The sequence below is a fragment of the Botryllus schlosseri genome, chromosome 15 (assembly GCF_051294905.1).
Source record: "Botryllus schlosseri isolate E-star chromosome 15, Bs_hap1, whole genome shotgun sequence".
In the NCBI taxonomy this organism is placed as follows: Eukaryota; Metazoa; Chordata; class Ascidiacea; order Stolidobranchia; family Styelidae; genus Botryllus; species Botryllus schlosseri.
In genome coordinates this window covers 12,333,446-12,346,136 of record NC_137250.1, presented here as the reverse complement: position 1 = coordinate 12,346,136, position 12,691 = coordinate 12,333,446, and the positions used below count along the sequence as shown (strand labels likewise).

The 12,691-nt window shown below is 40.5% G+C and overlaps 1 protein-coding gene across 1 annotated transcript; it reads left to right on the top strand.

The window, feature by feature from the left end:
• Positions 1–1,395: 1,395 nt before the first annotated feature.
• LOC145457040 (dual specificity protein phosphatase 22-B-like) lies at positions 1,396–10,076 on the top strand. The gene is made up of 8 exons (XM_080335197.1): positions 1,396–1,567; positions 1,634–1,667; positions 2,038–2,120; positions 2,308–2,357; positions 2,731–2,775; positions 4,770–4,799; positions 5,252–5,423; positions 9,780–10,076. Exons 1-8 carry the CDS (start codon positions 1,493–1,495, stop codon positions 9,990–9,992), a joined length of 702 nt encoding a protein of 233 aa, XP_080191323.1. The 5' UTR covers positions 1,396–1,492; the 3' UTR covers positions 9,993–10,076.
• Positions 10,077–12,691: the final 2,615 nt, after the last annotated feature.

Sequence of the window (12,691 nt, the reverse complement as noted above, 5' to 3'; positions counted from 1 at the left end):
AACCAGGAACCATTGTCCAATTCAAATAAGTTTGATGTCAAAATAATGATTAGAATTTGCAGTACTGGTAAACCTATTTCTTTTTCCAAACAGCATATTCAGGGATTGCTCGGCGTAGATTCCATTCAATCTTTGAAAAATCGAATTCTACTCCGACATCCATGAACTTTGATTACTTATTTTGATACCTGGGCTTTAGAAATGAATGCCAAGATATTTTATCAATAGCGAAATCCTTGGTGTATTCCAATAACTTTGCACTGGAGTGTTAGTTCGCAGAAAAATCTTTTTGGCACCCGGCCATCACGCAAGTTAACACGCAGATTCCTATTTGTCATGGTCGTATCCAAGTCGTTACTGGTTCTCTGCCATTGGAATTCATCTTATTTGCTAGTCTACGATTTGGGCGAACTTGACGTGTAATTATCACAGTTGCAGTAGAAATTCTGTATGTGCCAATTCGAAGAAAGACCGCTGACCTGGTCATTGTGCTGATTTTCCTTTTCTTGAAATGAGTAGGCGTAGTGCTCATGACTGATGAATGGATTCAACCGAATAACATGTGTGATGCTCAATGCTCGTTAATTTAGAGTAGACTTTGAAAGGTATTTTTTAGGCTTAATTGTGACAGGAAAATGGTTTTCATCATTATCATGGCTGCATGTCAGGTCCTATATTACAAGCCATAAATTTATTAAATCCCTTGAGCACTCTGAAGGTCATTTTCATCAATGTTCGCTACGATTTTTATAAAATGTAACAGTGCTCATGTGCATGTGGGATGAAAAGCTCAGGCTTCAAGAAAATCCTGATTCCTGCGTCGTTTTCAAGACCTTCCACATTTACCCTTACCCGAATTTGATGGTTCGTGTTTGCAGTAGCATAATCATACTAGCATTGCCTAAGTCTAGTGGTTGATTTTCCTAACTTACAACCATTGATGATCTCATTTATAAATTGGTTTGTGTTGGGCCCATCTGTAATTGAAGTACTGTTCCAGACATTGAATGAAGAGAATACCACATGAGATTCGGTCGCGGTTGTGTATTTCATTCATTTTTCTTGCACGTTACCGCTCCTCCGCTGCAAGTTGTTTCTGTTATTTGGGTATAATTTCAAGGTTTCCTTACAGTTTTCTTGATGTTTTGCGACCAAAATTGGCATGTGGAGTATGATATTTCTGCCTCTTGTATTCTGCATTGGATTCAAGCCACAACGAGAATCAGATTGAACAGCATTTTTTCTACTGTAACTGAGAAATAGTTTTGTTCAACGCAGTCTGTTCGTATATTTTTCCAGTATAAATAACAAACCTTGTTTTCCTTTAATGTGGTTGTTATTTTCACTGCAATAGCCGTTCTTGATTTATTGTGAGAATTCATAGTATATCCCTTTATTGATCAGTTTCAAAAATCATTTCAATACTGTGATCGTATTCATTACCAGGGTATTTATCCGAGCCCCGTTCAAATCAGTGATGGTTTGTTTGTGAATGTCTGGTGTCGCCTTTTTCTCTGTGTGGGGTGATACGCGACCATTTCCGAAGATGGGTAACGGGATGAACAAGGTTGGACGTGGTTTGCATCATTTTTTCTCGGAAAAATGATTATCACCCGGTAATTATCTATTGCAGGTTCTTCCTGGGCTTTATATCGGTAACATCCGGGGTAAGCACTTGACTACCATTACCAATGAGATTCAATTCTGCTTTTCATTAGCCTTGGCATATTAGACCACAGTTTGCAGATATGAGTAATGAACCAGTATCTTAATTATGCCAATGGTTCTTTGTTGAGAAAGAACCTAACATATGAGGAAACCTACTAGTACGAGGAACTCGTATGTACGGTCTTTTATCATAGGCCTGATTTAATTCTGTATGTTTTTTGTCTTCACAGCGAAACTAAGTGCGTAACTATACAGACACAAAGTCTCAACTTTAGAGATGGAGCTTGAAAAATTGATAATTTTGTTTTTCTAAATTGCTGTTAGTGATCTGTGACGGCAGCATGAAACGGCAAGGTGCTTGTTTTGCAGATTCAAAAGACGAGAAGCAATTGACGGAAAATGGGATCACTCATATTCTCTCCATTCATGATAACGCGGAGCCTGTTGTACCGGTATAAATTTCTACTGCTACTCCAAGTTCATAATAGTGAAGATCTTCTCGTATCCATGTACCGGTATTGGTTTTATATAGGGAATTGGGTAAAAGTTGGCAAATCGGTTGGAAACCTTAACTTTCTGTCATAACTTTCCAGTCGCTGAGTTCAAGCTATATCTTAATACAGAATAATCTTTTTACAGAATAAAGAATATCTTTGTATTCACATATCGGATACACCGGATCAGAATTTGTGAGTCACTGCAATTTTCATGTTTTTCAACTGGTTTCGATATTCGACAAGTTCTTATGCCTCACTGTGCTACCATGGTATTCATTTGCTACATGCAGAAATCTACTAAAATCAATTCTATAATGGCCCCGCTTGTGCAAAAGAGCTTCCTGTTGCTTTATCCATGATTGATCGGGGAGGTAGGCAAATTCAACATTTGAAACATAACATAAATTCTTGAAATTGTCAAATGCATCTATCAGCACATGAACTAGGATTTTGAGAGTCAGTGTTGTGCTATTAATGATTATTTAATATAGTTGCGAAGTTACACATGCCTGTTAACATATCGATAGTATATAATCTCTTATCTCTTATCTCTTGTGTATTGCAGATCGCAGCATTTCCACAAGTGCATCGCATTCATTCATGAGGCCAGGTTAGTGCTGCTAAGATTGCGATTGATCATGTCGCACTTTGCCCTGTTCAGTCGGAACCAGACCCAACTTGTATAATCACTTGAATTGTTGGTTGCCAAACTTACATGTCTAACAATGACAGAAAATATAAGATGTAATATAAGACAGCATACTGAAGATTAACAAAAGCTTTCTTCCTTAAGCGGCCTAGCTAAATGTACATTGTGTCATTTCCTGCGATCCCCCCCGAGATTTTGTGAGTAGCATGCCACAATTGCAACTTAAGATGAGTTGTAAGACAGTATAGACTGAGCCTACCGCCCATCCACACTTTAATGCAGCCTTTACGAATACCAGTTTGATATTTATGGCTGGTTTGCCATTTTTGAGTTCTAATCATCTAATTGATCGCCAACAAGTGAACAAGGCGCACCCAATTCTTGCTATGACCGTAAGCCACATTGGAAACTACACGTGCAAACACACAGATGCCTAACGAATAATAATTAGGAATCAGTTACTTGTGTAAAAGTAGATAGGGTTTTATTTGAATTCAGACAAGCTTACCTTAGTTGCTCATAAGTGTACTAATCATACACCTTAAGGGTCCTACACACAGGACGCGGCTACCGGCAAGCGACGTGATTCTGCGTTCAGCGCCAAGCGTTGGTAATTCACACATGGCTGCGCGTATGCCGCAAAGCGGCGATTCTTTTGCCCGAAGCGGCAGACGGCAGAGTTGAAATTATTTTAACTTTTCCGTCCGCCGCTTTCGTAGTGGTCCACATTTTGGGTGAGCTTTCGCACGGTGTCGAGCCATTTATACATGGATTCTAGTTTTATTTGATTGGTTTGTACTTGCCTTGATATCTAAAAGTTGAAATAGTTAAATTTGGTGGTCTGAGGTCTGCGATTCAGCTCGATACGGCATGGAGCATGTGCATGTGCGCTGTGCAGCATTGTGCACAGAGAGGGATCTTTTCTGAGGCATGGCACTTGTGCACTGCGCAGCATTGTGCACAGACAGGGATGTTTTTCATACGGTATTTCACTTTTCAGAAACATACAATTTGCTACAGACTCTGTGAGAGGTGACTAAAATTATGCAATCACAATCTGAGGAATTGCGTTTCAATGAGCTGCTTATTCAGAAAGTGCAAGATAACCCTTGTCTATACAATATGAGTCTCTCTTCATATAAAGACATGAAACTGACAGAAAATGTGTGGAAGAGTATCAGTCAAAATTTGGGTGTTGCAGGTTCACCAAAGAAAATATATTAATATAAAATAGTTTTCGCTCGCGAAGTAGTAGAATTATTGGCCGTTATATACATATATATAATGATATGGCACTTTGCAACTACTCATTAGGTGATTAGAAGCCTATAAACAAACCAATAATGATATTAAGTATGGTGTGTGTTGAAAAACTGGCAATACATTTCTACGCACTACGCAGCCGTCAGAAGCTGGTCATGATCCTGTGTGAAAGACCCCGCGCCTTGCGTGAAACGTCAAAGTCGTACGACCGACGCGCAGTTGGACGCTGGACGGGCGACGCTGGTCGCCCGCCGCAAGCCGCGTCCTGTGTGTAGGACCCTTAATTATGCATATCCATGTCCATTGTAGCCACCTTCTCGGTCATGGACTTATAGTAGATGGAATTGACTGGACACGATGACCATTGACCAAAGTTGAAACTTTTTAATGCTTCAAATGATCACGCAATTATGTCGTGTTTCTGGCTAGGCAAAGATTTATTCTCGGAACTTGCCAATCTTTTCTTTTTTACCAAATTGTTACTGAACTTTATCGTGGGAAGAAGTGATTTCTGGCAATGATGAAGGATCTTTGAAGGACATTGGCCGTGTCTGGCATTCTGGGTCAATTTCATCGCTTCTGGTCAAATCACCACTGGCCCCACTGGGGTCCTGCGATCATTCATCCACCTACTCTGCACCCACTGGCTTGTGAGCGTGAATACATGATTTCAAACTTCGTTTCTGTTGCAGGTCAAAGGGCGGTTCTGTACTCGTTCACTGGTGAGTACGTTCCCATTCTATACCAAGGACTAGGAAGCTTTGAATGATGTCAACTGTGGGGTCATGCTGACTGTTGGTGCCTTCGGTCTTTTGCTTTCCAATCCGGCAGTCCGAAAACGATTCATGTCTAATCGTAATAACACAGGACTATACGGATTTGCACTACTTCTGCCTGTATCCTACGTGTGTGTGCTCCGGCACAGTACTAATATGTAGAGATGAGATGGCGTGCTCTACCCAAACAGTGCAGATTCTAGCAATTTTTTTCACCCTTATGAAATATTGGAATACTGGTCAGGTCAAAATGATATCGTTGCAGTGGGGCTGCGTTTAGGCACAGCCTGTCTGAATGTGGTGCAGTCCCTCGTATTTTATAATTCGTCGCTGCTAAAAGCGACTTGTCTATTCATGCATGCTCGATGATTTTCTTTGCTAAAATCGGTCACGTTCAGCCTTGCAGGTGTGTCAAGAAGCGTTACCGTTTCGGTGGCGTATATCGCCTCTGTGACCGACCATGACTGGATGGTGTGTCTCGACGCCGTACGGCAGTCGAGGGTTGTGGCCAATCCCAATTACGGATTCCAGAAGCAGCTGCACGCATTTCAACAGAGTGGTCTCGAGGAGGTTAGTGCGATTTTTTTTGCGACTTCCAATGTAGTGGTTCCATTATACTTGGTGGTAAAGTATTTGTTACACCAAGCAGTGGCCGCTGAGTCCCCATGGCAACTGGGGCATTGTCACACCTGTGATTTTGTGCTATAACAACAGAAATGATGATCTATTACAATGGCCAAAAAAAAGACTTATTTTGAGTGATAAAAGATATTTTGAAGGTTTCTAGGTATGTTTGGGCTGCTGAGTCCGAAAGTGACATCGGTTTCTTTGAATTGGCTCTAGTTTTTGAGATATCGATATTTTTTATTTATTTAATTTAATCGTCTTTGAATCTGCTCGGCGATCTGTGCCCCACTCTGAGGAAGTATATTCGATTCCAAGAAAAAAACTGCCTTGCAACTGGAGCTTGAATAACATTTTACCTTACAAGAGAAAAATAATTACTTCCGTATTTTAGCTAACAAGATGAGCTTTTTTACTGCAAAGGCATCGAAAGGCTTCTGCTGAAAATGGGAGTGCCACAATATAGATCTCACGAGTGGCACTGATTCATAGACAGTTTGAAAAAGAGTTTGAACACAGATATGCATATCTTCCAATTAGGCACCGTACAAAACTAAAAGAAGGGTACAATTACATTAAAACGGTATTACAGAAACTGGATTATGACTCTCGTCAATGGTTGATCTGCGTAGACTTGAAAATGGTAGATGTGTTGCTTGGCCAGCACAGCGACTATAAAAAATAGCCATGTTTAATCTGCTTGTGGGATAGCCGAGCGCGCACTGTTCACTGGGCGAAGAAAGGGTGGCCGCCTAGAGATTCCATGACAGCAGGTGAAGCTAACATCATAAATGAACCTTTAGTTGCTAGGGGGAAAATCATCATTCCACCGCTGCACATTAAACTTGGTTTGATGAAGCAATTTGTGAAAGTGAACTTTAAGCGTTACTAAGTAGTGTTTGTGCTGTGACGTCACCTGTTTTTACATTTCAAAAATCTGTTGTCTACTAATTTATAAAATTTTTGCTTGATTTTCACATGAAACAGATTTGCTTATAGAAGGCTCTCTGTGTTAACGACTGTGTCATTTAACGATATCACATCAGAAATAGAAGAATACTGGATGTACACACTTGAAAAGATAGATGTAGATTCATCGAAGTTGCAGTATATAAAGGGAATTTTACCTCTGTCAAAAATTGCGTATTTTTAGCACTTTTCGAAACAAACATATGCAATATCGCAAAAACTGGAGCCAATTCAGAAAAACTGCCGTTTTTGGATTCAGCGACATAAGAATACCCTTGAACCGTAGTACCGTATACAAATATACAAGGAGAATTTTACCGATGTCTAAATCTGCGTATATTAGCACTTTTCGAAACAAAAATATTGATTATCTCAAAAAATAGAATCAATTCAAAAAAATAGTGTCATTTTTGAATTCAGCGACTTGAAAATATCCTAAAAACGTTGAAACTTTCTTGGCACAAAAATGTGTGTTGACCAGTGTTATCTATCTACAGTTGCGGTAGCGTAGTCGGGAAATGCATTTTTCTTCCCGTAGTAGTGCGTATAACTTGACTCGGTCCATCTACCATCAATGTCCGCGCAAAGAAAACGCACGAATACCTTTTTTCCTGCATATTTGGATAGAAATGAATGACTGAAGTATAACGCGGATAATGATGCCTTATGTATTGTTTTAAAAAGTGTGCTGTCATTCATTTGACACCGCTGGTACCACAAGCATTGAGTCATGCTGAAACAAGACTTGGGTGTGGCATCTGCAGCATTTGTCAGCGTCTGAAATCACACCAACCGGCCACATAAATAGTGCAGTTCAATATGACTTATCAGGCAGAGTGAGTATCATGTCACAGCCCAATGGAAGTTATTCCTTGTCTGTCTGCCGGATCATAGATAGGTAAGAAACGGCATGTTCTCTTTCGAAGGATTGATGCAATTGGATTTCGTGAAGTGTCCCTCAGTGGCTACGATGAGAAGGAAATTCTTTAGGTGGATATTATTTGACTTGATTGATTGCGTGACAGTAACGAAGGGTGCCCGCAAAGGCACCTCTCACGGCACACCTGGTGACTCGTGTGGCCGCCATAAAGCGACATATTCACTTGAGAATACTCAATTTTGACTAAAAAATTCCGTTCCCCTATGGCAGTGGTCGGGAACCTTTTTTGCCCGAAGAGCCATATTGGCCCTAATTTTTCCATCTCAACTCCCAAAGAGCCATACATGTCAATCAACTGTTACGTCACAATTGGAAATTCGTGACGTCATGGTAGCACTAATTCGAACTCACAACATGGGATTCCTCGTGTGCGCCACATTTTCTCAGTAAAAGCTGGGATTTATTGTTCGAATATAATGCTCGAAACAAGGGGTAAGACGCAGACGGGCCAAGCCTCCACCAAGGATAAGGCAATTCCTTGTATAAGTAGCTTAGAATTTATTATAACTGATATTAAGCGAATGTGACTGTCACACTGATTCCAAAAATCTGGGGCGGGGATAATAAAGTCAGCTGATCTGGGAGAATGCTAATCATGTGATTAAAGATTGCTAATTGGGACGCATCTCAGGCGGAAATAATAAAGTTAGCTGATCCGGAATATTGCTAATCGTGTGATTCAATACTGCTAATCGCGACTCATCAAATTGGAAAGGTTACGCCCGATGTTTAGTCGAGGTGTCCCGAGTTTTAAATCAAGTGGCGTTATCTGTTGCATCATAATGCGAAAACGCGTTAAAGGCCACCAGTTCAATTTGTTGAATGAAACAGCAGCCTGATGATAGCGAAACTGCCACTGTAATATGTCGAATTATCATCATCGCGAAATGAAGGTCGTGTCCAATTCGTTCGGTACAGCTAAGAAATGGATTATAGAATATTGGTATCGCTCTGCAATGGCGGGTACATAATTACTTATAATTAGTGAAGCTATTACCTAGGAGACCATAGGCACGGTCATTATCAGAAATATTTGTGCGTAGGAATGGTACGCAGTTTTTATAGATAACAAGTTATCCATAGTTTGTTCTGGTTTGATAAATCAACAGACACTAACTTTATGCGCTGCGATCAACCGCTTTCCTTAATCCTGGGTTGATAAATCCTGACGAACGCGATAATCGATTTTTATGTCTAATCCAACTTTATTATCTCCGCCCTAAATACTTATCGACTTCACCATTCTCAAAGTATTCGACGGTAACATAACGTTGCGGTACACGCATAAATTTTATACTACACGGAACGTGGAGAAAACGGAAAGTGGATAGCTATGGCGTAGTTTGTAATTCGAGTTTGTAATTGTGAGTGTCACATCCACGACAGTTCATTTCGCGCCGTAGATCAGGAAGACAATTTGTATTTGAAAACTGGGTTTTGAAATGGGCGGCGCCATATCTGCTGTGCTCTTCGAGTCAACGTATCGCACAATTCATGATTTCGATTCGGATACATCGCCTGGAGGTTTGAGTCAGTAGTCATTTCGATGGCGTGGGTTCGAATCCCTTCGCTGCCACCACGCCAGAATACAGAGCCTGTACTACCTGTTGCACCACGAAACGATGTCGCCACACGATCAACGTTTATTACAGAAGAGACCTCTTAACAGCACGAGTAGTCGTTATGTCAGGCAACTAAATAAACGGCGCAACCAGAGAACTAATCATTAGCCTGCCAAGTAACAGGTGCCGGGATTCGGCTCCAGTATATTACAAACAATACTAGCGCATGGAATTTGCGAGTGGTATTGGCCGCTGGCGTGACAGTAACTTAAATTTGATGATTTTGAAGAGAGGGGGTCCGAGCCCCTAAACCGGAAGACGGCATTGTCTTTACCTCTCAAAGACATGTTTATACTGCCACGAGAATAGTTATTTTGGCCGTGATGAAAGTTTACCAACAAGTCGCTGCGATATTGATCAATTCAGTACAAAAATAAATATTTGGCAAAGAGCCATATCTTATACCCAAAAGAGCCATATATGGCTCGCGAGCCATAGGTTCCCGACCACTGCCCTATGGCATGATGTTTTTCACACTTGCCGGTACTGTGCACTGCTCACCAGTTATACCAAGTACCTGTTCCTAATTGTGATGGTGATGGGCAAATGCCAATGTCGAAGATTTCACCACGGAGGTCGTTGTTCGCGGATTAGTTCGGCGCTGAGTTAACAACTCCAATATTTCGCCTTAACTTGATAGTGCCACTCGAGGGTCTTTGCTTGTGTCTTGCTATTCTACTATAATTCGACCGCCTCCGTTCAGCATTGTACCATTCCGACGAGGGATGAGTAGACCAACTTTTCATTGCAATTTACTCTATTGTTCACCAGGAGAAAAGACATGTCCGGCAGATCGCCCCGGTCAACAAAGAGGACCACGAATTTATAGCTAACCTTTACGAAGAACACAAGAAAGCGAGTGCGCAATTCCACTACGAAGCCACGAGGCTTCCGGGGTCAAATAAATCGGAATCGGACAGGACGAGTGGCTCGTACGCCGCGTCGTCTACGCCGCTTAATAGACAATCTCATCATTTTAATTGAAACGCTCGCACGTTGGTTTATGATATAGATAATAAGCACTTATATGATTTGGAATTTGTTTTGTGAACACGTTTGCTATTTAGATTGTGTCTTGCTGTGTTTGTCAGGGGGAGTAGCCTAGAAGTAGGATTGATGAGTCACAAAATAGCGACTGTGGCTCGATCTGGTTCCCTAGTTTTAAAGTAAACTGGCAATACAACTCGGGGTTGTAACCAAGTCGGAAGTCAATTTGAGTATTATTTCGGCTTGAGTTATTTCCAATTCGCCACCGAGTCAAGTCAGGGAGCAATGGGTCGGGTCCGAGAATTCAGTATCGAGTTTATCTCACTTCTAGCCAGCCTTCAGGATTACCGGACAACGACCTAACATCGACCTCGCCTTCCTGCACGTCACCTTATTTTATCGCTTGCGTCTTATATTATCTGCATTACTCTTCATTCAGTGTGCTGTGCAATGTGCATGTCTCTTATTTACTTCGCTTAGGCCAAGGTGTCGAAGCGACTTGGAGTAGTCTATGGAATCAGACACCCACCTTGGCCTAAGCGATGTAAAGAGGAGGCATGCACCTGAATGAAAAGTAAAGAAGAAAGCAAGCAACAAGAAATGGGGTGACATGTCATGAAAGGCGAGATCGATAGGTCAGCCGTGGTCCGGTAATACTTACCCGACTTCGAAAATGCAGGGAACGTAATTATAAATCGTAAAGTCATGTCATGTCACTCGGAAAAGACTATTTATGAGCGTAAATGCCGTTCCGCACCAGCAGGTTGTACACCCGTGTTTTTCAACCTTTTACGGTCGCGACTCCATTCTAATTTGAAAATGTTCTGTGGCCCAGCTCAAAATTTGATAAGCTGATTACTGAACAACGGTCAGCACCTTTGCCCAGACGTTCAACATCTTCGCGAACCCCAGAATAAAGGCAAGCGACCCCCAGGCTTAGAGCCATTATTTTTAACTAAAGCATCTAAATGGCCTTAGCCGACTCTAGGAATATACCGTCCTCCTATAATTGCGATTACAATTAGACTTATTTCAGTATATAACGGTTATTTTTATTTATTTTGATTGCATGTTTTGCAAGGTCGGAGGTGGTCCATATCAGAATTGGATCAATTGTAATTTGTAATTGAGCTGAATGTAATTATTACATTTTTTCATGTAATTGTAATTGTAATTGAAGCATTTCTATTTTGTGTAATTGTAATTTGATCAAAATTTTGCTCAATTACAATCTCAATTACATTTTCATAGAAACCTGACAATCACAACATAAAATAATAATTTAATCAATCATTTATTCGTCGCACCAGTGACAATCCGGTACGAACCAGGATGACGAGGAGGGGCCTTAAAGGCACAGTCACCACATGTAATAATTAGCCTATTTACATCGGTGTTCTATGCGTGCTGCGTTATAACTAGAAAATTCAGTCACGCTAAAAGTAGCAACAGAAAACTTTTTGAATTACAATATAGCCTAAACCAGTGGTTCTCAAACTGGGGGCGTGCCTCCTTGGGCGGTGTGAAAGCATCTGAAGGGGGCGCGACACTCCAGTGAAGTGAAATCTTTTCCGCGCTTGGCCCGATTCACCTCCGTTTTATGGTCATTGCTCGGTGTATAGTCTGAATTTCGTATTGGAGAATTCTCTCATCAACAGTCATAACCTTCCATACCATCAAACTATATGTAAGGATTTCTAACTTTGTAGTTTCGTTGTGTGATATGAAGATAAGGGGGCACGAAATATTCACTGTCATAAAGGGGGGCGTGTCTAAAAAAGTTAGAGAACCAGTTGGCTAAACTAAATCTTAATATTTCAAAAATGTTAAGTTTCCAACCAAGGCTTCATCAAACTTGATCACGCATTTGTAGAGATGTTATCCTAATCTTACCTCTAATCTTGGCCAAATTTACTGGGGCCAGTAACTTTTCGCACCCTAATGTTCATCAAATGCAATCTAACAGTTTCCGAGCAAGTGAAAATGTAATTCTTACTTATCAGAAGGTTCTTTCCTTTTGCATTTATTTTAAATTCACGCACCTTATCGGAGTCATCCTTATCGCTGACGCCTTACCAATTACATTTCATTATCCTGACCGAGCTCTGAGTAGCCTAATCGTTTGATTACATTTCATTGACTCTCCTGTAGCCTATTTGCTGTTAGTCGCTCAAACCTTTGGTTCTTAACAGTCGCTTGAAACATTTTTCTGTGCTTGTAGTTTTCAGTACTCATGATTAGGAATAGTTCGAATACGTTCGAGTTTTTTTTTTTATAATTAAAGGGTATTCTACATATCAGAAATGAAACATGCAAGCAAGATTTAGATTGTTGCTAATTACGTCGCTACGGTTGTCAAAGAACACCTCTTTACTGAACCAATTACCCGTTTAAAAGTAATTGTAATTGTAATTATAATTGTAATCAATTACATGTTTAACAGTAATTGTAATTGATATTATAATTGTAATTGATTACATGTTTAACAGTAATTGTAATTGTAATTGTAATTTGACATTTTTAGCATTGAGTAATTGTAATTGTAATGTAATTGAAACATGCAAGGAAGTAATTGTAATTGAATTAAAATATTGTAATTAATCCAACTCTGGTCCATATTAAGGTCAATGAAATGGGCACTGAGTCGCGCGCAGCCCGAGGAAAAATTCCGAGTGGCATAAATCTGCCCAGAATAC